Genomic DNA, 27,190 nt, shown 5'->3' with positions numbered 1-27,190 from the left:
TTTATACCCTTCTCCTTTTCCTTTTCTCCCGTATGTCCTTAAACTGATAAGTGATAAGCGTAGTGTACTGAGAGTATATCCTTTCTGTTCTTGCTGATGACAAATCACCAGGGTTCATTTTAAATCTTTTGTTTAAGAGCATATCAATCCAAATGTCCTCACTTAGATAAAAGTCTCCTCTACTGTTCTTGAAGTAAAATGGCTTTGCTGCTTTTATTTTGTTTCCTTTCAGGTATGATGTGGACTCCAAAAGTCCAGACCTGTCCAAACATGTGAGTCCACGTGCTTATTTTAGCACTGAACCACAGATAAATGGAGGCCAGTCTTGAGGAAAATCGGAATTATTGGCTTGTATGGCTCCAAAAATGAAATAACTAAATACTGCTTGATGGAATATGGTGTTCAACATGATTTGAGATTGGCTAAACCATTTTTATCAGTGGTCTAATGGTGGCAATGTTTATGTTTTTCGTTGAGTATTTTTTAATTGGACGTTGAATGCTGCATGGTTTTTCCTTGATGAAATAAAGCAAGCCCTTTTTATTGCCTGATTGTAGAAGTATCCAAATACAATTTGTTTCATCTTTAGACTTTAATAGGGGTTATATATGTTGTAATTGTGCTATAAATGTAATTTCTATTCCTGTATATCTTTGAATCTTATATAGTACTATTTTTTCATTCGTTGTAGTAGTGGCACTGCAGTGATAGGCATTGTGTAATAACTTGCTGTACAATCCTGTAGAAGATCAAAATGCTTTTTACCATAATTTTCCATTTTAAGCAATGTATTACATTACATTGTACATGATTATTTTGTTTCACTAATAAAAGATAAGTTGTTTTTTATCCATAAGGCTGGAAACTATGGTGACAAAAAGCATTGACAAAAGTTTGTTGTCAAAATAATCAGTTTTGATGATTATTTGATGTATTTGGATGAACAGGGTTTGCATTTTTTCATCACTTGCTTTGATTCCAACTGTGTGCTTATGTTTCACTTTCTGGCACAGTATGTGTTGTCTTTCCACCCTCACTTTGTCATCCTGAGCAGTGCTAGGAGTGCTAGGTCTTTGGTATAGTCTTGTGTTCTTGGTATATGATGTGCTCTGTTGTTGTTATTGTTGTTGTTATTGCTGCTGCTGCCCAACCTTTCTGGAAGCCTGCAGAACTCAACGTAGGTCCCAGCATTGCTCTCACTTCTGACACTGCATGGCTGCTGCGTCGCATTAATGATCCTTCTCTCAGGAGGAAGGATGGTGTCACTGATCAGAATGAAACACGTGAGATCATTGCTGCAGTCTGAAAAGGCTGCACATCAGCCACCATATGAAAAGAACATCTTTCAGTAGTTTGTACCGAGTGAAGTTTTAGAACACCCTCCTTTTTCCATTTATTTTATTGAAATTTCTGCGGTGCAAGTCCAGTGAATAACCTTAAACGGTATAAAGGTAAGTGGTAAACTGCCCAAGTTTTAAAAAAAACATGTTAACCAAAAACTGAAAAAACCCAACTTTTGTTAATTACTTACAAACCCTCTGTCTGTACGAAGACAGTGTTGGAACAAACTGTGTTACTACGACCTCTCATGTAATATTATGACAATACTGAACTGAAGGAAGTAGTTCTGTATGTTGCAATCAGAATGGTGAGAAAAAGGCAAGTAACAAAGGAAGACAGACTGGTTGGTCAGGGGTTCATCCTACAGCAAGATAATGACCAAAAACATTGGAAGAAAAAACTAGACGATGGCTTCACATGATGGAAGTCCAGCGCAGTCTCCAGACTTAAACCCCATGGAGCTGGTTTGGGTTGAATTGGACAGAAGTTGAAAGTCAAGCAACCTGCAAATGCAACACATCTGTGGGAACTTCTGCAACAGTGTTAGGACGAACTTTCTGAACAATTTTTGATTTCCACTGTGAAAAGAATGTCACAAGTGTGTTCAGCTGCTGGATGAGTCAAAAATTTAGATTAAATTTAGGATTTAAGATACCATGATTCCTTTTTTTAATCTGTATTGTTTATTTGTTCCGTGCTTTAATTTCAGAGAACACTGAGACATTACACTATATAAATCTTATTAACATCTTGAAAAATTGAGGTGTTCTAAAACTTTTGACCAGTAGTGTACTTGTAACATGATGAAGATGCTGAGATTTTCCAGGCTTTATTTGTAACAGTGAATGGAATTAGTGGGCATAACAGACCAGAGACTCACTGAAATGAAACAAACTATAGCTAGATGTTGAATTATTTAGTATGTGCTTTCTTCCAAGGCCAAGTTAAGGACTTTTGGTTTGAATTGTCCCACATCCTGGCATGATCAATAAGGACTATACTGAAACCAAACACACTGCAAGATTTTTTGTTTGTCTGATCAAAAATGTGAAGTCTATTGTACCAGATCAATGCTGAGTGATACTGAGTGTCTGATAAAAGACATGATTATAGATGAAACCATGTTTCTTTATAAAAAGTGTTTACATGAATGCCCCACACGCTTGGAATAATGTCTCTTGTCATTGTTCATGGTGCTTTGAATCCCTCCATCTTCTCACGTGTCCGTTATCCTCCACAAATCAAACCAGTGGTTCCCAACAGGTGGGTTGCGGTCCAAAAGTGGGCCACGGGTCCATTCTGGGTGGGCTGCAATTATGGTCTTAAGTAGGGCTGTCCCTGAATCAGGATTTTGAGAGTCGACTCCGAGGTGAGCTAATTTTGAGGCACGACTTGGTTTGTAAAGTTGACAGCCTGCCATGCTGTTGCTCCTGCGTAGCTTTGTGTACAGGGATACAGCTAAAAAGAAAATACAGTGATTTGGCTGACAAAATGCAGGTCAACTCTAGGTCTTCTTGACTGACAATTTGAAACCATCCACTTTTAGGGGGCAGCCACAGTGTTAAGTTGGTGTATGCGGGAACCGTGATCTGATGTCTAAGGGAACATTTGGATCCTGAGAAAAAGACCGGTTGGGAAGCACTGCTTTAAACCATGCTTACCATTACACATAGTCTTCATGGTTATGGCAGCATTTGAGTTCAGTTCAACAAACTTACTTCCCACCAAAACTGGATATGAAGTCACATTGCTGAGCAGATCACAGTTATTGTGTCTCTGAGGAAAAGGAGAGCTCAAATTCTGTCTCACAGCTTACAGTGAGCCATCAAGGCCTTTTGCTGCAGATTATAGCCTGCAAGCATAGTATAATATTGTGTCCAGTGACACCACTACAACCAATCAATCAGTTTTCCTTTAGCCAAAGATGATGCACCAAAAACCACCATTTCTTTTGGCTAAACGTGTGGATGCACAGTCCAAATTTGAGACGCATGAGTGAGCAAGCTTCTTTGGAAGACAAAAGTAGTTGAATTTCCCATTTGCATGGGTTCCGGTAGTTGTAGAATGAGAGGGATATTCCTGAGGTTAGTTTTCAAGCCTGACCATACCCTAACATTGATTTTTTTTTGTCTCTCTACTCAACATACGCAAACCTTTCCTCTCTTCCTTCCTTCCTCTCTTCTTTCCTTCTTTCCAGGACTTTTTGGGTCAGACGTTCTGTACTCTTGGGGAGATTGTTGGATCACCAGCCAGTCGACTGGAGAAACCACTGGGGTGAGTAAGAGCTTCAGCCAATTTCTGTACTGCTTAAACCCTTGACTCCAAATGTGATTTACCACACTGTGCTAAGAGGGGAGTTAAGGAAGAATAACATTGCTTTGGAACCTAATAAAATGCCTGTTCTCAGGTATACTTCATTCGTACTGAGCATTTTATGGACTGAAGTAGGTATGAATTTGTTTGGTAGAGTATGAAGGAGAGGACACAACACTGGGAGAAACAATTTTTGGGGCACAGAGAGAGTGTGAGTGCCAAGAATAGAAATAGCAGGAGGAGGTGGAGGAAAAAGAGGAAAAGGGGTAATTTTGAAAGAGATGAGAAAAAAACACATTGATCAGACAAATGAGGAGAGGAAGGGAGGGGGAGACTACACATCCTACAGATGTTTTCAACAGATAATTATTGTCATTAAAGAAAAGGGTGAAACGCAATGCAAAATTACGCAAATTACTGTTCGTCTCCAAGGCTTGTGCTCTCACATTGGCTGAGAAAAATGTTGTGTTAATGGGATATCCTGTAATCTGTCTTTATACATCTATCGTCCATCATTGTCATCAGTCTGCATGGCTCTTGTGCAGTTCAGATGAAGTCGTTTAAATGACACGTTCAGCAAGATTTGCTGGTTCTCAGGTATGAATATGTTACTGTGGAGAACATTAAGAGAGAACATCTGAATACTGATATTTAACTTTGAATTATATGAGATTGCCATGTTCTAGGATTAGTGAACATTTGAAACTCATCCACTGTCACAAACAGAACAGTATGTTTTTGTTGCCGATTTACTAATTGACCTGTTGGTGACTAATCTGAACAATTTTATATTAATTACTTGATGTGTTTAATATGCAATACTGTCAGATACATAAAGGAAACCATGTAGACAAGAGATGACGTGCCTAAAATACTGATTTTCCATTCACTCTATGTGTAGGCCTAAGAGAAGGGCTCCACAAGTAACTACAGGACACCAAGGCTTGCAGAGGATCAAATATGCACCCTGTAGTGCATCTCTGATATCTCAACTGCACCATTTGTGTACAGTCCTCTGTGAAAACCATGTATCTCCAAAAACACCAGCATGTGCTAAGAAAAACAGTTTTCAGCTGTGTTACAATGCATTGTTAGCTAATCCAGTGGGTTTTAAAAAGGTTGATCTATCTTAAGGAGTAGGAGATTTTTCTCAATTTGATTTTTTTCTTCATTCTTAATAAGACAAATTCTGAATCACCAATATTAGAGGTTGGTGAAACAATATCCAGCAGAAGTGGGATTGTGCTGACATGTTTAAAAGAGAAAACATACATTGACTGTTTTATTCATTTTCTGGCTTGTTTTTTAATAAGAGTATATCAGTTGCAACCGGTTTCCTTTTCTGGGCTTTCCCTATGCACATACTCTTTTGCAATGTATGACACCACAATATAGCACTCATAGTAACGTTCAGCTGACAGACATCTGACCATGATGCTTGTGTTCACGGATGTTGGTACCATGTTTCAGGCGTCAAATCTGATATTTTAACTTGGTTATCAATGAATGATAACCAAGACTCTTTACACAAACAGATATCTTAGATATACACAAACTGTCTCTCCCCACAGCACACCCCTGATGATGACACAGTTGCAAAACTGTTGCGAAACATTTCTGACAGTCTGTGTGTACGTGTGTTTTTCCCATAGTGCATGGACAGTTGATTATGCTTAATTAAGGGGACTTAAGCAGTGCAAATATAAGTGTGGCCTGAGCCTCTATATTGAGAACCTAGACCTTAATAATGTTATTACAAATTTAATATCAAACCATGTCTTTCCAAACTGAGGCTTTATATGGTATGGTTAGAAAAGAATATAGAACTATCGCCAAATTATTCATTATTAATTTGAGACACACTGCAGTTGAGAGATAAGACAACTGCTTGCCAAATTTTATTCTTATGATAACCTTTCATCTCTCCTTAAAGGATGCAAAATTTAGCTCTCCACATGGTGGAAACGTCTGCAACCGAAATTTGAAAAAGCTCTGCTAATGTTATTCTCACAATTCCATTCCTTAAAACAGCCACCAAACTGGCACAACTATGGGTGTAGCCTTTAGACAATACTGTATGTGATCAATTTGTTTTACTTGGTTTTCATTTTATGGCTTCTATGTATCATTCTAGGATGTAATTTGCATTTTGTTTTGGTGGACAGACACGGTTTAATGAATCAGATATAGGAGGTGTGTTAGGATTAGTGCAATTCTTGATAGTTAGATGAATGTGACGTGTGTGTGCGATTTTGGTAGATTTGTATGTCAGGTTCTTTAAAATTGAACACTGTCAAATAATGACAACCAGTGTGTATATGTTGAGGATTTGAGGTTTAGGTTAACTGGACTGAAACTGTGGTTCGGCGAATTTTCAAGTTACACTGGATAAGTTGTGCAGCAGCTTTGTTTCATCCTCTTTGGGGGAGAATCACTGAGATGGAGGAGGAGTGAGAAACACACACACAATCACACACATGCCCACATAAAGTGTTACATTGTCCTGGTAGATATACTTCTGCTGGAGTTTGTTTTCATGTTTCTGTGGTAATGAGGAGTGATTCATATTCAATTGCTTGGAAATGTCAAGACATTTTTCTAAGCTGTGCATAGCCAATGGGAGAATGCTTTACATCACTTGTTTGTTTTTCATTTTTCTCTCATCCAGTCCCATGCTTCTCATTTCACCTGCTTACACAAGATATTAAATGGAATAAATCTTGGAAGTGAGTAAAGAGGTCTTTGGTAGCACAGCATTAGGCTGTTAAACTATCCATCTCTCTGACTGCCCCCCTTACCTAAATGTCTGCCATGTATATTAAATATACAACTACGTTTGTTTCTTTATAAATTATAACTAGAATTGAAAGTACAGTACATCATTGAAGATACACTCACACAAGCGCACACAAAGATAGAAGTACAAGTAACACAGACACACACACACAGACACACACACACACACACACACACACACACACACACACACACACACACACACACACACACACACACACACACACACACAAACACACACACACATTAGAGGAAGTACACATTTCTTTAATTGATTTAAATCCTGTACCTTGGTTAAATGACACATGAATGCATACGTGTGTGTTTAAGTCTGGTCCGTTTTTCCCTCTTTTTTCATGGCTAATTGTAATGGCTTTAATCTTCCTGAAATAACTGCTTGTTGAATTAGGCAGCAGCTATTGTGGTTTTCATTATGGAAAAAAGGTTTGTGAAGGTAAAGAAAGAGAGAAAGAGAGAAAGAGAGACAGAGAGAGTGAGAGAGAGAGGGAGAAAAGGTGGCCACTCAGAGAATGGTTGTGTGTTTGAGGCACATGGACATACAGACAGAGACAGACGACAATGACATTAAACGACATTAAAACAACCCATAATTGCTTGTCTGATTACATACAACACTAGTCTCCAGGAAATAGCAGAAAAGAGGCATTAGACTAGAATTGAAGAAGCGGAAGTCAGTGTTCAGTGAAAACTTCTAACATGAAGAATTCAAACATGGTGCCTAATTATTCCAGTGAAAACTGGTCTGCACATATCATCAGCAAAATACACCTATAACAAACACACATTTATATTTCTCTGGCTAAGCCGAGCAAACTTCCTGCATACATGAAGGGGCACATGTCTTGACATGAATTAGTGGCTTTCAGTGAACTCATGTCAATAGAGGCCTCCATGTTGATTGGTTTTTCAGCTGCTTGTTAGTTTTTGTTTTCTGATATCACAGTCTCCAGAAGGCTGAATTGTATTGTAAGGCACCCAATTAACATTGACTGGAAATGAATGTATCAGACTGTGTGGTCTCTTGTCTATTGTTTACTGCACTGTATTATTTACCAATTCCCTTTGAGGCCACTCAAGCACACAGGAAACGCACACACAAAGCCATACAAACACAGACACCAGAGAGATTAATTTGGTGTACATGCCAGAATGTGTATGTGTGTGTGCATATGCATCCATAACTATGAAAGCAGAATACTGAATGAAAGGGCATGTTCAGACTTCTGCATTTGTGATCTCTCTTCTGTCATAAAGTTATGAATAACAAATTATTTCGCCTTTTTTTTTTTTTTTTTGATTTTCAGCTATTCAAAAACACTAACACCAACATCATCCTTGTCAACTAGCAGAGAGCCTGGAATGAACAGGTAACACTGGGGAAGAGTGAGTCCGAACAACAGCTGCAATGCAGATTTATATGTCAAACAAAAATATGTAATTGTGTGGAAATGGGGTTTGTAAAAAGCACTGATTTTACTTTTTGGTAGTTGAAGCGTTGTTGGAAACTGTTTCCGACAACACCATATAGGCCTAATTTAATGTTAATTGCGCAGCCACAAACAAATGAAAGTGGTCACAGAGAAAAAACATACTGATTTCAAATAAATCCTGACATGTTCAAGCTTTACTGGGACACTGACAATGTTTTTTATAGTAGTAACTTTAAAACTGTCTCAGTACGTATAAGTCCAGCCAAGCGGTCCATCTGTGGCCTCTAAACAACGTCTGAGTGAACTCAACTACCTTTTCATTAACTGAGCAGCTGTTGTGTAAGGCAATCATAATGCACAGTCATTAAATCCATGCAGAGTGCTTGTAAGATTGGAAAAAAAACAGTTGAGCTGACCTTGAAGGACTCTGCAGACCCTGACCATTTATAAATTTATTTTTAAGTTTATCTAACATTTACAACGTAAATGTTCCTTTTGACTGTGGGTAAAAGACAACTGAAGCTAAGACCAGGGTTTGAATCGGACCAACAGGCCTTTTTCATGGCAGACATTAATTTTCCAATTCAAAGCAGAAAGAGCACTGGTGTAATTAATAACATTATAACAATTATTCCATTTACAGTAGGTGTTCCGGTTTCAGTTCCATGCATTGTGCACACTGCTTTACTGGAAGGCTTTGTGGAACAGTTGAAGAGAACTGAGCCATATAATTCATGTTATTAGTTGCACTTTTGTTTGTCCTGCAATGACAAGTCAAAAGTCTACAGTGACCTTTTATCATACCTCAAACCCCCAGTACTATCCAGACAGTTTTCTAGTATAATTTACTGGGATATGTGGTGCAGCATTTGACTCCTCCATTTCCTAAAATGTCAATGAAACTAATTCATAGTGTGCGTCTGTGTGTGACGGAGAGAAACGGAGAAAAACAGAGTGCTTCTGCCAAACAAGACATTTGTTTTATCATAACATCAAAGGCGCTAGCTCTTTTATGATTGCTTCAAATTTTACAGTGCTTTCTTGCCACAGGCCTCAAATGCATATTTTATTAAAGAGATTAAAATTCTCTTGTCATTTATATTTACAAAGAAAAGTGATTTAAACAGACAGTGCAGTAACAAAGCCAGCTGCATTTGGGGCGGCTCCTTTATTTACTTGGCTTTTTAATATTTTGGAGAATTTGGAAAAAAGTGAATGCTACATATGTTACAGAATTCAAAATCATTTTGTCTTTAGTATAATATTGCCATATGTATTGTACAGCACGAATATTGTAGTGTCCAGCATTAACAAAGAACTAATGTATTGATGTACTGTGTTTACATCCAGGGCCAGGCACACAGTATAAACAACAGAACACATGAATGTGCCATGTCCCACACATAAACTGGTATTCATAAAATGACAATTGTACTGTGATGAAGTATGCACCTCATGCATGGATATGTAATCTAATATACAATCTAATACAGTATGTGAGCCAGTGACACTGTCTTCTCACATATCTATAACATAATAATCCAGTCAAAGCCCCATTCAGAAACTTCATTTTAATGAATTGTTTTTGCGTGCTGAATTACATTTTCTTTTAATGCGATCTGTTTTTAGTCTTTTCAGCTGGACTCCATTTTATTTTCTTGTTCTTTTCATAGTATCTTTTATTGTGAAGTCTTAGATGATGATTGAGCAATCACTGCTCCTGATGATTTACAGATGCATATGTTATAAATGAATGACACTACAGTATGGTTGCTATCACTAGCCACAAAGGAGAATGGGTGCTTTTGGTATTGCTTGAGGCCTTTGCCAGAACAACATACATATTCAGTGAAAATGTGTTTCCTGCTGTTTCTTGAATTAAAAAGTCTAAAAACTGGAGCAGCCGACAGATAATTATATGCAAACAGCTGATTAAGGTTGTGTCTATGTCCATCTATGGCTATACTGTACGTCAGAGTGGAAACCAGGCTTGTTCACAATCTAACAAATTTTAGGACTGAGATCAACAGGACCATGCATACACATGGCTCTGTAATATCCTAAAACTCTACAAAATGTACACACAGAGTTTTAGCATCTGGCCCCTGGCATTTTTTTTTTTTTTTGTAATGTTGAGGGAAAGTCTTGTTTGAAGTTTCTCGAGAAGAGTGATTTTTTTTTTTTTTAAATTCTCCCATGAGCCATAATTACTTGCATAACTTGAGACGTTGTTTAAAGGCTAGTCAGTAAGCCTATTGTGTATGTGTGTGTGTGTGTGTGTGTGTGTGTGTGTGTGTGTGTGTGTGTGTGTGTGTGTGTGTGTGTGTGTGTGTGTGTATGTATGTGAGTGTGTGTCTCAGAGACAAAGGCAGATAAACCCACATCTCTGCCTTTAGAGTAAACAGCACCTCGCTTAGAAAGGGAAATTTGGTCTTATATTACCATAATCAGTACGACTTGGAATTATCTAAACATCCCACTAACTAATTTAGCATGCTGCTGCTGTTCTAATCTAGTATGATTGCAAACAAAATGGTAACAGAAGTGAGAAATTAATTTTGCAAAGTTTTGCTGAGCTTGCAGTTTGAAAAAAAAAAAAAGCCCGTCATTGCAGGGAATAGTAAATTTGCCAGTCGATTTCAGGTTTGCTGATATGATCGAGAAAAGGTCCGAATGTTAGCAATCAGATTACCAGCTAATTTCCCATCTTAATTTAAATTTTTGCATCAAAAAAGCATGTGGCCATTTACCTACTTCCTACTTTTCTTCCTTTATCTATTATTTATTCTGCATTTATCCTCTTTCAGCTGTGTTGCTTCAGGCAGCTCGGTAGAGAGTTTTATCAGTAATTCACAAAACACTTTATGTCCACAGGTCATTGACACACTATCATCAACACCTGTAGAATCTAATGCAATTCAATACAGCATTTAGCACAGATACTACCTTTGCAAAGCTTACAATAATTTATTTTTGTTCATACTCAGAGAAGTGTTGAGTCAACTTTGCTGGCGGAATTTGATGATTCCCTGACTTTTCCTCTTATTTGTTCAGTATTTTTGGAAGCTGCAAAACAAATGGCCTCCCCAACTGCCTCATCTGCGCAGTAGTTTGTGTTTAGTGCCAATTAGCTAATGTTAGCATGCTAACACACTTTTGAAATCGCTGTGAAATATGAACAATTTTACGATTGCTCGACTTCAGTGCAGGCACCTGCAGTTCTTGCTTGTTGTTGGGTCTCTCTTCCTTTAGTCTGGTCTTCACCAAGGGAAATTCTGCTCACTCAGACTGGGATCAGGTGACTAACTTGGCCAGTTAAGGATATTCCTCCTCTTCACCCTGAAAAGCTCTGTGGTTGCTTTGGCCGTATGTGTAGGATCATTGTCCTGCTGAATGATGAAATATTGTTTAACGAGTTCTGATGCACTGGGCTGAATCTGAATGCAAAAACTGCTCCTGTATACCTCTGCATTCATTATGTTGCTTCTGTCAGCCTTGAAATCATCAATAAATGCCTGTGTGCCAGTTCAATTGGCCGCCATACATGCTGGAGCCATAGGAGAACCACTGCCATGTTCGACAGATTAGGTGGAAGCTTTGGGTCATGAACTGTTCCTTTTTTCTCCACAATTTCCTCTTTCCATCATTTTGACAGAGGTTGATTTTTTTGTTTCATCAGTCCATAGAACTTTTTTCAACAACTCTACCAGTTTCTTTTTGCATATCTTTGTGAACCGCAGCCTGGCCTTTCTGTTTTTAAGGTTTACAAGCGGTTTGCATCTTGTGGTGAATCCTCTGAAGTTATTATCATGAAGTTTTCTCTTGGAAACATGTACAGTCTTGGTTGAAATAATTGGTACCCCCTAATTTTAAGTTCAAAATTTAAAATATCCTCAGAAATAAATGCAAATTAACAAATTTTGTATAATCGGATTATTTAATAATCTATCTAAAGTTACTTAAAAACAACAACACTTTCATTTAGTGAAATAAGAAATACAGACATAAAATGTACACTTGACACAATAATTGACACCCTTTTGATGAATTTAAATTAGTTCCTCAAACAAATAAAGAAAAAATAAGACTCACTCAAAAGAGAGCTGTCTGAGAGCAACAGACATGCTGTTATCAGCAAATGCTACAAAGCAATTGCCAAAGATCTTGAAATCCCTGTTTCAGAAGTTCATAATGTTATCAAGAAGTTTCACTGTCATAAAACTGTTAAGATGCTTCAGGATGTGGTGCTAAGGTTGATGTGGATTGTGGAAAACACACCACGCAAGACATATAAGGAGCTTCAAGCTGTTCTGGAGCAATCTGGCGTGGTGGTTTCAGCCCGTACCATGCGCCGCACACTAAACCAAGTAGGGCTCCATGGGCGAAGGCCAAGGACACGACTATTGAAAGAAAGGCAAGACTAATGTTTGCAAAAACCTTCATAGATAAACCACAGTCTTTCTAATGTAATCTTCTATGGACAGATGAAAACAAGACAAATGTCTTTTTGAACGCACTGCAACAGTTTGTTTATAAGCGGCATAAATGAAGCCCATAAGGAAAAGAACACCCTACTTACAGTAAAGAATGCTGGAGGTTCTATCTTGCTGTGGGGCTTATCTGCTGCCTCTGGTACTGGAGGGATTGAATGTATGAAAGGAATGATGAAATCAGAACATTACCAAGGCATTTTAGAGCAAAATATATTATGCAGTTTCAGAAATCTCGGCCTGAGGCGAACGTCTTGGGTCTTTTAGCAGGACAACGACTCAATGCACCCATCCAGCAGCACAAAAGAATGGTTGAAACTGAACTGTTTCAAACTGGCCAGCAACGAGTCCTTACCTAAATCTTGCTGAAAATCTGCCATTGCAAAAAGGACTCCTGCAAACTTAAAAGAGCTTGAGCGCATAGCAATGGAAGAGCGGCAGGAACTACCAGCAGACAAGAAGCAGGTGCAAGAAGCTTCCAGATGGCTACATGAAATGTTTAGATGCTGCCATTGTTGGCAAAGGTTCTGCAGCCAAATAGTGGTGAACGGTGTAAATTGTGTCTGGGTTACATTTTGTGTTTGTATTATTTCACTATTTTGCAAGTTTTGTTTTTTTTTCTTCTTTTGTTCAGTAACCTTGCACATTTTATTAAATATACTGATTATACAAAATTGGTTAATTTGCGTTTATTTCTGAAGATATTCTAAATTCTGTACTAACTCAGGGGTGCCAATAATTTCAACCAGGACTGTACAGTAACATCTCGGAGAGCACTCTTGAATTGCTGTGCAGTCATAAAGGAGTTTTTCTTCACCATGCAAAAGATTTTCTGCTCATCTGCAAGACTTGTGCTCCTCGGTCTACCAGGTTGTTTGCCATTATCTAGTTTTCCTGTACACACCTGCTTTTTTAGAGTGTACCCACCTGTTGGTTTTGGCAAACAAACCTTCGATATCCCTGATAGATTTTTGCTTTTTCTGAGCCTCATTATTATCTTTTCACTTGCGTGGTCATCTCTTCACTCCTCGTATTGACAGACAACTCCAACTCAATCTAAATGGCAACTCTCCACTCTCAATCAGCTACTTTATACCTTTGCAATTTGGGAACTATGTGTTAAAAGGGTTATATCTCACACACAGCTCTTTTAATATTGATGTAAACCTAATCAGAGTAAACCTGAGACTTGGCACTTTAAAGCATTATCCATCATTTTATTTAAAATTGAATGTGGTGAAGCAGAGAGCCTGAAGAACAAAAATAACTGTCCAGCAAGAGAATAACCTTCACCATGCATCACCATGGTGGGTTTCACTGCTTTTTTCTACCAAACTGTTCCAAAATCCCACATGCCATCAAAATAACTTCCCTGACCATTTATGTTTAGAATGAAAAACTCAAATCACCTATGAAATTGTAAAACAACAATACGAGCAACTATCACATATTCTGAGTGCTAAATTGTGGACTTCTCAGATAATTGTGAAATGCGCAATATCCCAAGCTGCTGAGAAGACACACTGGGAGCGGAGGCTGCAAACATGGTCTTCAGCCATGCCTCAGTCCTGCAATGTAGTGTTGCCCAATGTGTTGGATATGTGTTTGAGCTAATGTGGTCAGAGATAGAGAGCAACAGAAAAACATAACGAGTTCAAATCGCCACAAGCAGTGTTTGTGAAAAACAGGTGAAAGGGAAGATGCATCAGAATTGAACCTTCAATTAGAAAGTATTATATGAAATTTGCACTGGTTTCGTTTTGTTTTTTTGGTTTATTGTTTGTTTTTAACAATCTGCACGTCTGTCATACCTGGCTTTGAGTGAGAATGTACGGTATTTTATATATTTCTGTTTTATTGTGATTACACCAATCACTGACTGATCTTTTTACTACTTAAAACCCTTCCATCATTGCAGCAAGGGTTTGATGATTTCCTCTCTACCTTTTAACTTCTCAGATATAATTTTAAGTTAGAGTTTGGGCTTGAGATCTACTTAGACCAGTCACAATAATGGACTCTACTGGCTTTCAGATGCAGTAATACGTACTGACACCTGTGAGTCGACCATCTCAATCACACTCCTCAACTGTTAGCCACTGAGCAGCTCTGTTGGGAGGTTGGGACTTAAGTGCCTTGCTAAAGAGCACCTCAGTGATAGTTGTTTGGGAGGGGGATTTTCACTCACCTTATCTGTCCAGACTTCTCCAGCAGGTTTGGAAATGGAACAATCTGATTCTCTCTGTAGGCCAGGTGTGTCTGCCTGACTGTTTCTATTTCTTTGTACTCATCTTTTTCATTTTCTGTTTCTCATCTCAGCTCTCTCTTTTCCCCCGTCAGCTCGTCTGTCATAAAACCACACGTCTCTTTCTGTTGGTATGGCTACCAGCTATTTCTAACCCAGACGTTGAGTGAGCCGTGCTCCACTGTGGCTCATCATTACCTATCTAAGATACGCAGATGCACATGAACACAAGCCATGAAGAAAAAAGCTGTAACAGCTTCAGTTCGCATCTACTCTGGGTGACATGTTTTGTGCGATAAGGCTCTCATGTATTTTTGGCACCTCTGGAAAAAAGTGATATTTTGTTCTGTTTATGAGAATTGAGTTTTCAGTTTTGTGAACCCTGGATTTTACATTATTGGCTGCCTTAGTGGTTGAATAATTTTGCTTGTAACAGGTGCAGGTGCGGTTTCAAAGTGCACATAACTGGTGTAGCTTTTTACTACTCATATGTATTGAGAACAGTGCTACCATAGTGACTGGGCCTAGTTTATAGTAATTGATGGAGAATCATAGAGGCTGTTCCTCCTCTGGAGGCAGTTTCTCCAGTTTCATAGAGGAGACAGAGTTGTCCAGCTTACTGCTAGGTGTAACTGTTGTGTAGCTAAGTGAACCAACTGACAAAACTAACTTGATAATATTTGACCTGTTTAGAGTTTAAGGTCTACACATCTGACCTGAAACTCGATCAAAATGCTCTCACCAAAGTCACGCCTCCATTTTAAAAGGGTCGGCAGTCAAATTTAATTTATAACTAAACCCCCTAATATTGTTATTTTTGTAACTTATGTTACAGTTTGTGATGATGCAGTGATTCCCCGTTTGTCTGGAAGCCACTAACTAAGATGTTCTTCAGCCAGTTTTCCAGTTTTAATTGTGCAACTTGTTTTAGTAAATCACTTTCAGGCAAGCACTTACTCAGAACTTTACACAAAATAGTTTCATGCAACTTAGCCTGGTTCCAGACCTCTTTCCCCCTTTTTGAGAAACAATTGACTAATCTGAGCTTTTTAGTTGAGTAGGTAGCTATAGCTACCTAACTTCTTCCATGAAAGATGACCTGCAATAGACGACAGAAAGTAAAGTGAATTATGTCATGCTGAATGAATGAAGTTAAAGAAAATGGCAGTTCAGTCTGATTATGAGGCAGGGTACAACCTAGTCTGTTTCCTCTGAAGAGCTAACTTCCACAAAAATATACACTAATTGACCTCACTTTTACCACACATAGTAACAAAATATAAAGAGAAAAGAAAGACCAGATTGAAAAAAAAAACATCCAAGCAAGAATAAAAGATGAGCAAATGTGAACACCAATATATAGACAGCATTATCCCACTGGTAAGGATCCATCCCCCAAATTGTTTAAAAACACAAGCACACACAAACACACACTCATCCATCTGTGTTTTCTTCCTCTGGCATGGTGTGCTAATGGAGGTCTGGAACAGTGGACTGATAAAGCTGTCATACCGCCTCCCTGTCTGCTTCTTTTCTTTCCCTAACACAGAGCGATAAACCAAGTCTCTCCAGTGGTATCACTTCGACAAAGAGACTTTTGTCTGCTAACACATACGTTCACATGGATGTCCACACAATACACACACACACACACACACACACCCCCATCACAGGCAAATACATTAGATCCATGTGCCTCGGCTCAGCCTGAGAGTGGCTATTCATAGCTTCTAAACACAATCTGCTCACCTATCCATCTGTTTTATTCAGTCATGTATCTTTCATTCTCTCTCTCTGTCTCTCTCTCCCTCTCTCTCTCAGACACACACTTTACTTCTGCTCAGATTACTCAGATTAGACTACATACTAGTTTCAGTGGCAGTGCTTTGCTTGCTCTCTAGAGAAGCTTTCAGTAGTGTCTTGGGTCTCTGTCACAAGAGTAATGTCTGTGCTGGGTATAACTGCACTGCAGGTTTCCTTCGAGACAAAAATCATACAGTAAATATGAGGAATAAGACTTCTTTCCAGGAGGGCTCTGGTGGTCAAAAAAGAGTAATGGCCAAGAGCGTAATTACTACTAGAGGGCTCCTTTTCCACATGAGTACCTAACCTCTTCCTCTCCTCACGCTCTATCTGTCTCTCTTTAAGGTATCAGCAGATGGGAAGCTGGTGATTTTTTTCTAAGGCTGCAGCTGCCTTTCTTCTGTCTTCTGGGAGGTGTATATTGAATATGGCTGGAGCAGATCTTTGATGGAGGTGAAAGTGGCTACAGATAACTCCTTGCAATCTGGCCACAGAATTTGATTCAAAGCAAATTTGATAGCAAGTCACAAGATCTCTTCAGTTTGAGGGACTTACGAGTCTCTGTACAGGCTTGTAAAAATTATGGCAGTGGAATTAGCATGTGATAAAGTTGGGGGCTGGCATTTTTGGCTTTTAAAACTCAACTTTTGCACACATACTCAACTGACGGTTTCCTTAACCATTTCCCCTAGCAGAGATTAGATAATCACATTTTAACAAATGTAAATAGGCATTACATGCCTGTGAAGCTTTGGCTTTACATGCACAAGCAGCATATATGGGGCTCTGCTAACAGAGATACTCATTAATTTAAAGAGTTATTGAAAAACACAAGAGCAACAGGGTAGAAAAGAAATTCATTAAACAGTGTGTTTATCTCCTTTAACATAAGCTGCAGCTGTTGGCATGTCCAGCTAAATTAGCTACCTAAAGTGATAACCAAGCATTTCTGCCAAGGCCAAGAAACACACCGTTTACTATCTACATTAGTATGAGGGCTTAGGTTAAAAAAAAACAACAAAAAAACAAGAGTAAACTGGAAATATTCAAAAGTCAGCCGGTGAAGGTGTTTTAATCCAATTTATGGAGCTAATGTTAGCTTAATTAGCTAGCTACCGACAGCTGATAAAATCTGTTACTGACATTTCAGCCCGTAAAAGTTAATGGTTGTTGGCTGGAAATGATGCTTTTATGTACCTCTGTTTGAAATCAGTGGAATCATTGTTTCAAAAACATTTGAGTGGTAAATCTGCCACCGTTGAAATTGTAATTAAATTCAATTAAATTCAATTTTATTTATATAGCGCCAAACCATAACAGAGGTTATCTCAGGGCACTTTTCATGTAGAGCGGGTCTAGACCGTACTCTTTATAGTTATATTTACAGAGACCCAACATTCCCCCATGAGCAAGGACTTGGCAACAACGGCAAGGAAAAATTCCCTTTTAACAGAGAGAAACCTTGAACAGAACCTGGTTCATGGTGGGCAGCCGTCTGCCCCGACCAGCTGTAAACTGCATTATTTTACATGCGAGAACAGGAAGCGTGACAGGCTTAGCAACAGTAACTAATGGAAGCGGGGCTCAGCGAACAGCCAGTTGGGTGGAGGCCACTAGGTTGAAAGATTCATCAGCTCTCTTCTGTCAAACAGCAGTGTGACATTAATATTTGCTGCAATCCCAGGCCAGCTTAGCTTCAAGTTTTCCAGGAGTTGATAGCTGTGAGAACAAGATTCTCAGAATTGTTTCAATTTCTACTTGTTGCTGATTGTTTCATAATTTAGTTAGTGCTTAGTTAATGCCCTTTTTTACTTGAAGTGCAGACAAACCAGCCTCTTCATGAGGAAAGGAAGAGATGGAAGGAAGGAAAGAGAGAGGAAATTTCTTCAAGTACCCCCTCCAGCTTCTCTTTTACAGCTGACAGAGAAGTCTTTGATGCTGTGATGAGAAGTGACAGCTGTAATGCTCAGGGCAGCTCGTGTTTGAGGGGCTTGGTGAAGTGAAACGGATGGTTCAAGGGTGCCGAGCTCCATGGAAATGTGCACACTACAGAGGGGTTTGTCCCAAAGGAACATCACCAGCTTTTTCTAAGAACCTCTCTGATTGCAAAGGTTGAAATCAAAAGGGAAAGTGTTTGAACAATGCTTTATGAAGCTTCATGTTCCAAGCCATATACCACTAGCTTATGCATTAGAATTTGATAATAATAATTTCATGACAGTACAAGAATAAACTTTGGCAAATATGCCTGTTGATGAACTGATACTGATACAGTCATTTAGCAAAGCCCAGCCCAAAGACGGGGTTCGATATTTCTTACATTGCCTTACAGCTGTGAAAGTGAGCGTAGTGAGCTCAGTTTTCCGCAGCTTTATTTTGGCCCAAGTACATACACAGTAGCACAGTGAGCACAGTGAAAGATAAAAAGTTTATTTTGCCTTGTGGCACTAATTTTATAATTATATCAAAGCTATAATTAGCTTTTTTCATGTTGTGAAGACTAAGAGTTAGCCGTACTGTATAAGGACATTACATTGCCAGACGTTAAAGTTTTGTCATCATAAAAGTCAACATTGTGATATATTATAGTAGCTCACAAATTTTCTGTCTTAATTTCCTTTCTCACTTTCTTGTCTTAATCAATTTAACCAAATGTGCAAAGGGGGGTTGATCAGCTGGCTTAAAACGTCTTTTGTTGGTTAGAAGAAGCATTCAGAGCAACATGCATTTGATCTGCTGAAGCAACACTTCAGATGTTGTGGTTCAGTGTCTCACCTTATGCACAATGTTGAATTAATTAGCCAAAAATAGTCAGCACACGCTTGTTCATACTACATTAATTTAAACATTATGTAAAGGTATAAGGTACATCTCACAAAGTAATTAGATACTGTTAAGATGTAACAGATGCTGTCATTCATTTTATCAAAATTACCTGTTGCCTTCCTACACTACTGCAACATACTGTAGTGTTGACATATTATTTACTGGGCTATTTAGATTGGCTCATGCAATAGGACCATAATTCAATAATCAGCCTTTATCAAACAAATGAGAGCCTATATCATATAACACATTAATTGCAATATGTGTAGAGAATGAAAGTAGCGGAGAAAACAGTGCTGTGAGACTCATCCATCTCTCCATTCATAGAAATCAGCTTTACATCAGATATATATTTTTGGCTGGAGCGAAACAGCGGGACCAGCCCTCTAAACGCGAATGTCCATGACTGACTGACTGACTGACTGCTTAAGTCACGCTATTTTTCAGCTGGCCGAGTGTTGGAGTTTCCTCATTGGTTGTTGCTTTCTACATGAATCGACGCAAACAGTTTCTATTGTGTCATCAGGGAGTCGTTTAAAGGCAATGCTGGCAAATTAGTTCCTTTGTCGCTAGATTTACGGACTTTTCCAACACCTTAGTGACTTTTCTTCATAAATTCACCCAGTGACAAATCTGGAAAGTTTTTGGACAAACATTAGCTACTTTCCATTGAAGAGAGTTGCCAGGGTTGCCCCATGAGCCTGAGGTTGAACTTTCCCTCCACAGGCACACCTCTCCCTGGTATCATTGAATTGACCTCATGGCAACTGCATAGAGGTGAATGAGCTTCTAACTTTCTCTCTGAGTGTTCATTTTACAAGTAAATATAGCCGAAATCAAAGCACGCCCATTATCTTTAACTTAAGTACATGGTGATTTTGTCAGACGGCGTTGCGGTTGTAAAATCAGGTTTTTAGCCCTGCAGAGCAGCAGCTTGGAAATGCCTTGGAAGGGACTCCTGGTTAACATGTGGTCTTAATGGGCCACGTTTCAGTCACTATTTCATACTTCTTTCATTGTCTGACAACAGAAACAGAAAAGCATGTAAATGAGAACAGTTTATTTGGAATTTATTGGGAATTTGACTGCCATTAAAATACTGTATATGTGAGCACAGAGAGGAGGAGAGAAGCAAACAGATAAAGGGCGGTCCAGCCATATACTAGGTTTTGACCTAGGTCTTGTTTTACATTGTGTAAGAGGCAAGTGTGACTGTGGGTCTCATAATGCCTTTCTGTAGTTTTGTGGGAGACCTTGGAGTAATTGTTTATATTTCATGAGAATATTTTTTTTTAAAAAGGTAAAAAAGGTAATAAAATGATTCAACAAATTGAGAAAGTACAATAAGATGGGAGGAAAAAACAAGACAAAAAGAAAAAAAACATAAAGAAGAAAAACATATTTCCTCGTGAAAAAAGAACATTTGATCTGGAAAGATAACACAGACAATAAGAGTTTTCTGTCTGGTTCAACTCAGTTTGATTTGTTTTCTTGGCCTAGAGTTTGATTCATGTACCGCAATGCAGAATTCACTCTAACCCCATTTAAAGCAAGTAACCCTTGTTATAACAAGAGAGCATAATATGTGTTTTCTTCTCAATAAATACAAAACTCTCAGGTTTAAGTCGCTGCAGTATGTTGGTTGGTAGCATGTAGATGCTGATTACACTTTACAGCTCAAATGACAGTTTCCATATCTGCATAGCTCAGAGCATCCACGTTACATCCATGTAAAATTTGTCATCTGCTCTTGTTCGCGAAGGTCCATGTGATCCGTATGCATGCAGCCCACAATTTTTGTCCATATAAACCATACTGAAATAATACCATCTTCACATGTGAGCACATCCCTGCACATGCAGGCACCATGGCCTGATTTACTCATTGGGGGACCTGATTCAAAAATTAGCTGGATGAACATTTCCCCGAAAAAAATGCTATTATCCAAATGATCCCAAACTAAATTAATTATTAATACACAGTCTATGTTGCCCCTTGGTGCCTGGAGCCCCCAGACAGTTGCCCACTTTGTCCAATTGGTAATCCAGCCCTGGAAGACCGCATTGTTGTATAAACAGATCCAATGTCTGCATCCGTATCCATTCAGGGTTATACTATAATACTGTAAGCAGGTGTTCAGACTGCGTTAAAGAAAAAGCATAGGCCTAAGAGTTCAAAGGCTTATCAGACACTAAACCACTGCCTGTTTATAATACTATAATACTATATACTGTTTATAATGCTATGAGACAGGATTTTATAACTTTGTTAAGTAATCAAGGTGGCAATCATTTTATCTTCCATCTCCATGATTGTGAGTTTATACTACATTATTTACAATCCAGGATCATCTACCATGAATGTTGAGCCAGGTTAAATTTTTGTGATGGGTGACCCTGCATCGGCTGTGGCAGTGTTCTGTAGCTGTCTCACTGGAATGAATAACGGGGACCCCCCCCCCCACAGCACTATTGTCAGTCTGAACACGGCTGGACTGTCATCCTGGTTGTGAGCAGGATTCTGAAGCAGTTCGGATAACCCTCGCAGACCCATCAATAGCAAATGGCAAACAGTCTTCTCCTGTAAACACATCTTTGGTACGAAAAGGGTGTTGTCTGGATGAGAGCTCATCCAGTATTGATACCCTTGTGTCTAATATCTCTCAGCAAAACTCCATTTCCACTTGCCGCAGGCAGAAATTGATCACCTCTCTCTCTCCAAGCCAAGGCATCTGTTAGGAAAACAATTTTTCTGTCATAGTGGATTCAATTGAAGTTATCAATCAACTTGACGGATGAGGCTTCCTGTACAAATTTAGCAAAATCAGGGATGTTATTGAGGAATAACTGTTTTATCAGGTTGCAGTGGAATCTGAACTTCAACATTGCAAGAATCTGGTTTGGAATCAGCCATCTGATGGAAATACACAGAACACTCTACTCCTGCAGTAAGCCCAGCCTGTTTAAACATTTGGAGACAGCTATTTTGGCAAATAGCATTGATTTTCCTCCAAAACGAATTAGAGGACTCAGCAGCATTGATGGCAAACAAAGCATTACAGAGATTGGCTGCCATTGTTACAATGCTAATTGCCTGAAGTGTCATTTGCTCCCAAACAGAAATAGGAAAAAACGTTTTTTTCCATTTTTTCCAAACAAATGAGAACAAAGGGAAAATGTACCTTTTTGAAGGACATTATTCAAAAAGGTAACTAGTTTACAAATAACCTTTGGCTTATCAAACCTGCTTAATGTGCCCCTCCTCGAATATTGACTTCTTTTCATCACACGTTTCCTCATCTGGCTTGTTTTTTAAATATGACACTTCCAGATGTTTGCCTTGAAAGCATCTGCTCTGGCAGATGAAAGGAAATTAGAGAGAAATGCAATATTAACAACAAACTGAATAACAAGACAAATCAATCAAGTACCACTGCCCCTTATTAATGCATATCTGTCTCTAACTGCCTGCCAGTGAGCCTGTCTAAAAACCACATCCCCTTAGACATTACCTTAAGACAGGGCAGCGTTGTCTTTTGATGCAGTATTGTGCTTCATTTGAGATATGATGGATGCTGGGTCACTCTCTCTCTCACAGGCAGGAGCAGAACTGAGAAACTACAGCAGCCATTTCAGTTCATTTCTTTTCTAGGTGGCTGCTCAGTCTCTCCCTCTTCTATTTGATTAATGGCACCCTCTCTCTGGTGGCCGTTGTAATAAAGTCAAATGAGGTCTCGAATGGCTGAGGCTTTGTAGAATCAGCAGTGGGTAATTGAGGTGGTGGATGTCTCAGGTGGGGCTCCGTGTCTGCTCTCTGTCCTTACGGCAGTGAAATAGTGTTTCACTTTTCTCTTTGGCAGAGTTAGTGAAGTCAGTATTCGGTTAGAGAGGCCCTGCCTCATTGCACATTGTTGTATGTTTGGATGGTTGTGCTCATGCTTGGTTCTGTTAGTGAGCTGGTGGTGTGGAAGAAACATGTCTCATCCCTGAGCGTTTCAAAGTTTGCTCAGTTTGTCTCCTGAATAACACAGTGGCAGAGGAGTGATAATTGAAACTGTGTTATCCAGAGTATCGTCCTTAACTAAATGATATTCCTTTGTCAGAGAGACGTAGTTGGCTTCCCACGCTGAAATCTGTCATAGGAATATCCAGAGAAATTACAGCCTGAAACCTGGTAATCCTTAGTATCTCCTTGCACCGGGTGAGACTCTCCTCCATTGTCTGCAGATACTTAGCTTTATACAAAATTGTCTGTGATACCAAATAGGCTATTTGAGAAGATAGTGGGTAATGGGTGTAGCAGAGCACTCCATTCCTACTGGGGATATGGCTCACCAGTTTCCCCCCCTTTCTAGTTCAAATTCAGTCCATTCTGCAAAAACAACACCAAGCCAACAAAGCACAGCTCCACACACACAATATGACCTAAAGATAGACTGAGGAAAGCAATTCATAAATGTGGCAGGTCTGACATTACAATCCGCCTGACTGTTTATTGTTCTATTGTGTCAGTATTTGACAGTGCCAATCAAAAACTCCATCAACGCTCACACTGAGGACATTTATAAACTGTTTTATGAACGTCATTTGATGAGGTGCCCATGTCTTCTCTTGGTGGACCTTTTTTTGCAAAGCAAATATCCTTTGCAGCTTTGAAGTGGTTCTAGACTATTACTAAAATTTTGATGATAAGTAGGGCTAAAGCTAATCCCCCATACACTTGAATGGGTAGTAACAGAGATCATCTTAGGCTAGACAAACACTAAAGAGCTTGATGTCACAGATAGGAAACATAAAGACGGCCTTAAACAACCAACTTTTAATAGCTTCACATTTAATTTAATGACTGCAAGTTCTTCATCTATTTAGTATGTTTTGCCTCTCTATCATCATCCACTGATTGGTGCTTTAGTGAAGTTACTCCACCAAAATGCCAGTTGGTGAAGCTGATAATTTTGCTACTCTAAACAGTGATTAGTGATTAGTCTATGGTCAAATTCTCTATTACACAAAGGCAATGTGTTTACATTCTCTGTAGCTTCTTCAGAAGAAATAGCAAGAGGAATCACTAATGTAAAGTGTAACTGCATGTGTAATTGTAATTGCAAAAAATTCCTTTTTTTAAACCTGTTTAAGGTGTCCAACAACTGCACAAACAGAAAAGCTCAACACAAGCTTTTAGATGTCTTATAAAGGTAGAAATACTAAACTTTGTGTTACTATACCCATTAGTTGTCCCATCATTAATGTGCTGTCCAGTAACTCCAAACAGACGACAGCAGACGTTATAGTTAATGAGACAAACACAGCAGGAAGTCTCGGCCCAATCACTCCTGTCCTCAGTCCTCCTCGAATATAACTTTTTTTTGTTGAGGAACTGTCAGCGTTTAAGGGTAATTATCATGTATCATGTTAGTACTTCACAAACACTGCATGCCATAGATAGTGTTGCTAATATTTAGTAGTATTGGTAGTTACTAATAAAGCCAAAACTTTGGTACATGCCTTAATTAAGAGTGAATTTAAAATAAATCCCCACTGTAATTCCTTTTTGGTTCATTAGTCTGAATGGAAGCAAAGATGAGATGAAAACACTAATGCCAAAGACTTGTCCCTCTATCTATTTTAACTGGCATCTCTACTGCAATGCTGTGTTGAGGGTGCGTCAACAAGGCAATGAAAAGGGTTAAGAGAAAAGAAAGTGGAATAAAGTCAAGGAGCTATTGGCTTCTCTAAATCGTCTTATGAAGAGCCCACCCTATCAGCAGACAAGAGCAGTGGTATTGAACAGTTCTGTGAAACGCTGGGTTCATGTCCAACGTAACCATTTTGGAAATTCTCGTTTTTTGCCTTATCTGCAATTGGCAATTGCTGTATGATTATGGTTAGGGAAAGATCATAGTTACTGTATGGATGGACTGACAGGATGTGAACGCCTGTACTGCTTTCCATTTCGCTTCATACAGGGCACACTTCTTCCTGCATTGGCACCGGATATAAATCATGAGGTGTAGATTCAACCACTATGGATGTAATTCTTAGGGATACTGGGCTGATAAGAGCTGGTGTCGGTGATCAAAAATACCCCTACAGTATGTTATACAAAAGTTATATGCTACAACTAGGTAGGTGTTTAACACAGACACTGTATCTGTGGGCTTCTGCAACTGGCCTGAAATTATACACGTCCATTGACTATGACTATTGTTTTAACCTGTATGAGTCACCTCTCCATCTCCTTTATCTCTGAGTTTCCTTAGAGTTCCCACACTTCTTTGAAATTCAAAATTCAAAAATAGAATTATTCCAGCTGTCTTCTTTTTGACATGTTTTTACACACAACACCCCAAAAATACTCCGACATGCTGGTAACTTTGAAACTATGAGAACTTCTTTAGAAATTTAAAGTTAACTTCTACTGGTCTGAGCAGTGTTTTGCTGCACAGCATGAGTTTTATATCATCCCAAAGACAATGCAAGCTGGCAACAGATTCGGTTTGACTCATTAGATTGTGTTCGACCCGCAAGCGATCCTGAAATGATCGGATGATAAAGCTTTGTCAAGCCAACCGTACGGTAACCTCATCCAGAATTTTTTGAAAAACTCTGACAGAAAAAGAAGATAACATTGAAATGACTTGAAATAACTCTCCGGAACTTGTTATTGATTTTATGCTCATGTGCACACTCAACATATTTTTATTCTATCATATATATAAACACACATCCTGTTTCATTTTGTGTTGTGTTAAATTTTCTTGTATTATACCCCACTTTTCTTTGTTCCTAATGCTACCTTTGTTACTATATGTTCAAACTTACATTACAGTCTTACCTCTCATCTATGTCCTTTACAGTTCAATTTTTATTTTAACTGTATTATATATTCAGACATTTATACTGTTTGTTGTACATTTCTAAATGACCAGCAAATCTCTTTCTTTTGCCATTTAAAAAAAAAACAAAACAAAAAACCTAACCTGTGTTTATTGTGTGGTTTTCTTCACAAGATAAATCAATTTAGAAAAACTAGTAAGCATAAGTCTCCATAAAATGAGGTTGACACAAGCACAACAGCAGCAGGATTCATCTTCAGTAAAAGCCTTCTAGAGTTGAAGCCTCACTTTCAGCACCCATTTACCTTTATGCTTCCCTAACATACTTATGAGCATCTGGTGCATTTTAATGACAGCCGATAATCACCATGTCTAATAGGCTCCCTAAAGGACACCCCCATGGAGCTTTTGCTTTCCTTCCTGCTATTTGACTGAGTCACAGTGTGCAGTTTGTCGCCTGAAGATCAGTAAAAGCCACCAGGAAGCTAAACGCTCTGCCCTCTTTTGTTTTTGATCACCATTTTAGACACAAGCTGCAGAGAGGAATGGATTAGGTGACCTGTGGGTGGGAACCTGGCAATGAGACAAACCCAAACACTGGTGCAGCTGAAAGGCAATCCACTGACAAACATGCAGCATACTGAATTGACTGCGTGTACTGTGTAACTTATAAGGTTTGTGCTACTTTGGTTGAGCTCTTGTTGTCAGTGTCTTATAACGGAATAAAAGACACTAGAAACAACTACACGTTAACTTACATAGCATCCAAAACCAACTCTGATTATTTAAACTGGACTAGTGGTAATTGTGGGACAGCGAACTTCTTATTACCAGCAGAGGAAAGTTCTGTTTCGTGACTAAGCAGATAATGGTTCTTGCTGTGTTTGATGGTGTCAGCGATGGTAGTACACAGGAACATAGTTAGTGTGGGATTGAGTCACCCCGCTCCTTTGCCTACCCACTGTTCTTTAGTCGTAAATGAGCAAAAGGATTCTACTGGAGGCTTATTACAGTCTGAAAACCTTTCAAAATTCAGCTGCAGGGGATGACAGCACCCCATGCGGTAAAGTGAGCCCACCACCCCCATTTA

The 27,190-nt window shown here is 38.9% G+C and overlaps 1 protein-coding gene across 1 annotated transcript in view; it reads left to right on the top strand.

The window, feature by feature from the left end:
- cpne5b (copine Vb) overlaps nucleotides 1-27,190 on the top strand; it is a 119,082-nt gene that overhangs the window by 40,469 nt on the left and 51,423 nt on the right. Inside the window, exons 5-6 of the mRNA XM_040116533.1 lie at nucleotides 233-272; nucleotides 3,539-3,615. Of these exons, the coding sequence (XP_039972467.1) occupies nucleotides 233-272; nucleotides 3,539-3,615 (117 nt within the window). The remainder of the gene's footprint in view (nucleotides 1-232; nucleotides 273-3,538; nucleotides 3,616-27,190) is intronic.

This window comes from Xiphias gladius, chromosome 21 (assembly GCF_016859285.1).
Source record: "Xiphias gladius isolate SHS-SW01 ecotype Sanya breed wild chromosome 21, ASM1685928v1, whole genome shotgun sequence".
Lineage (NCBI taxonomy): Eukaryota > Metazoa > Chordata > Actinopteri > Istiophoriformes > Xiphiidae > Xiphias > Xiphias gladius.
This window is presented reverse-complemented; position numbering and strand designations above follow the sequence as displayed.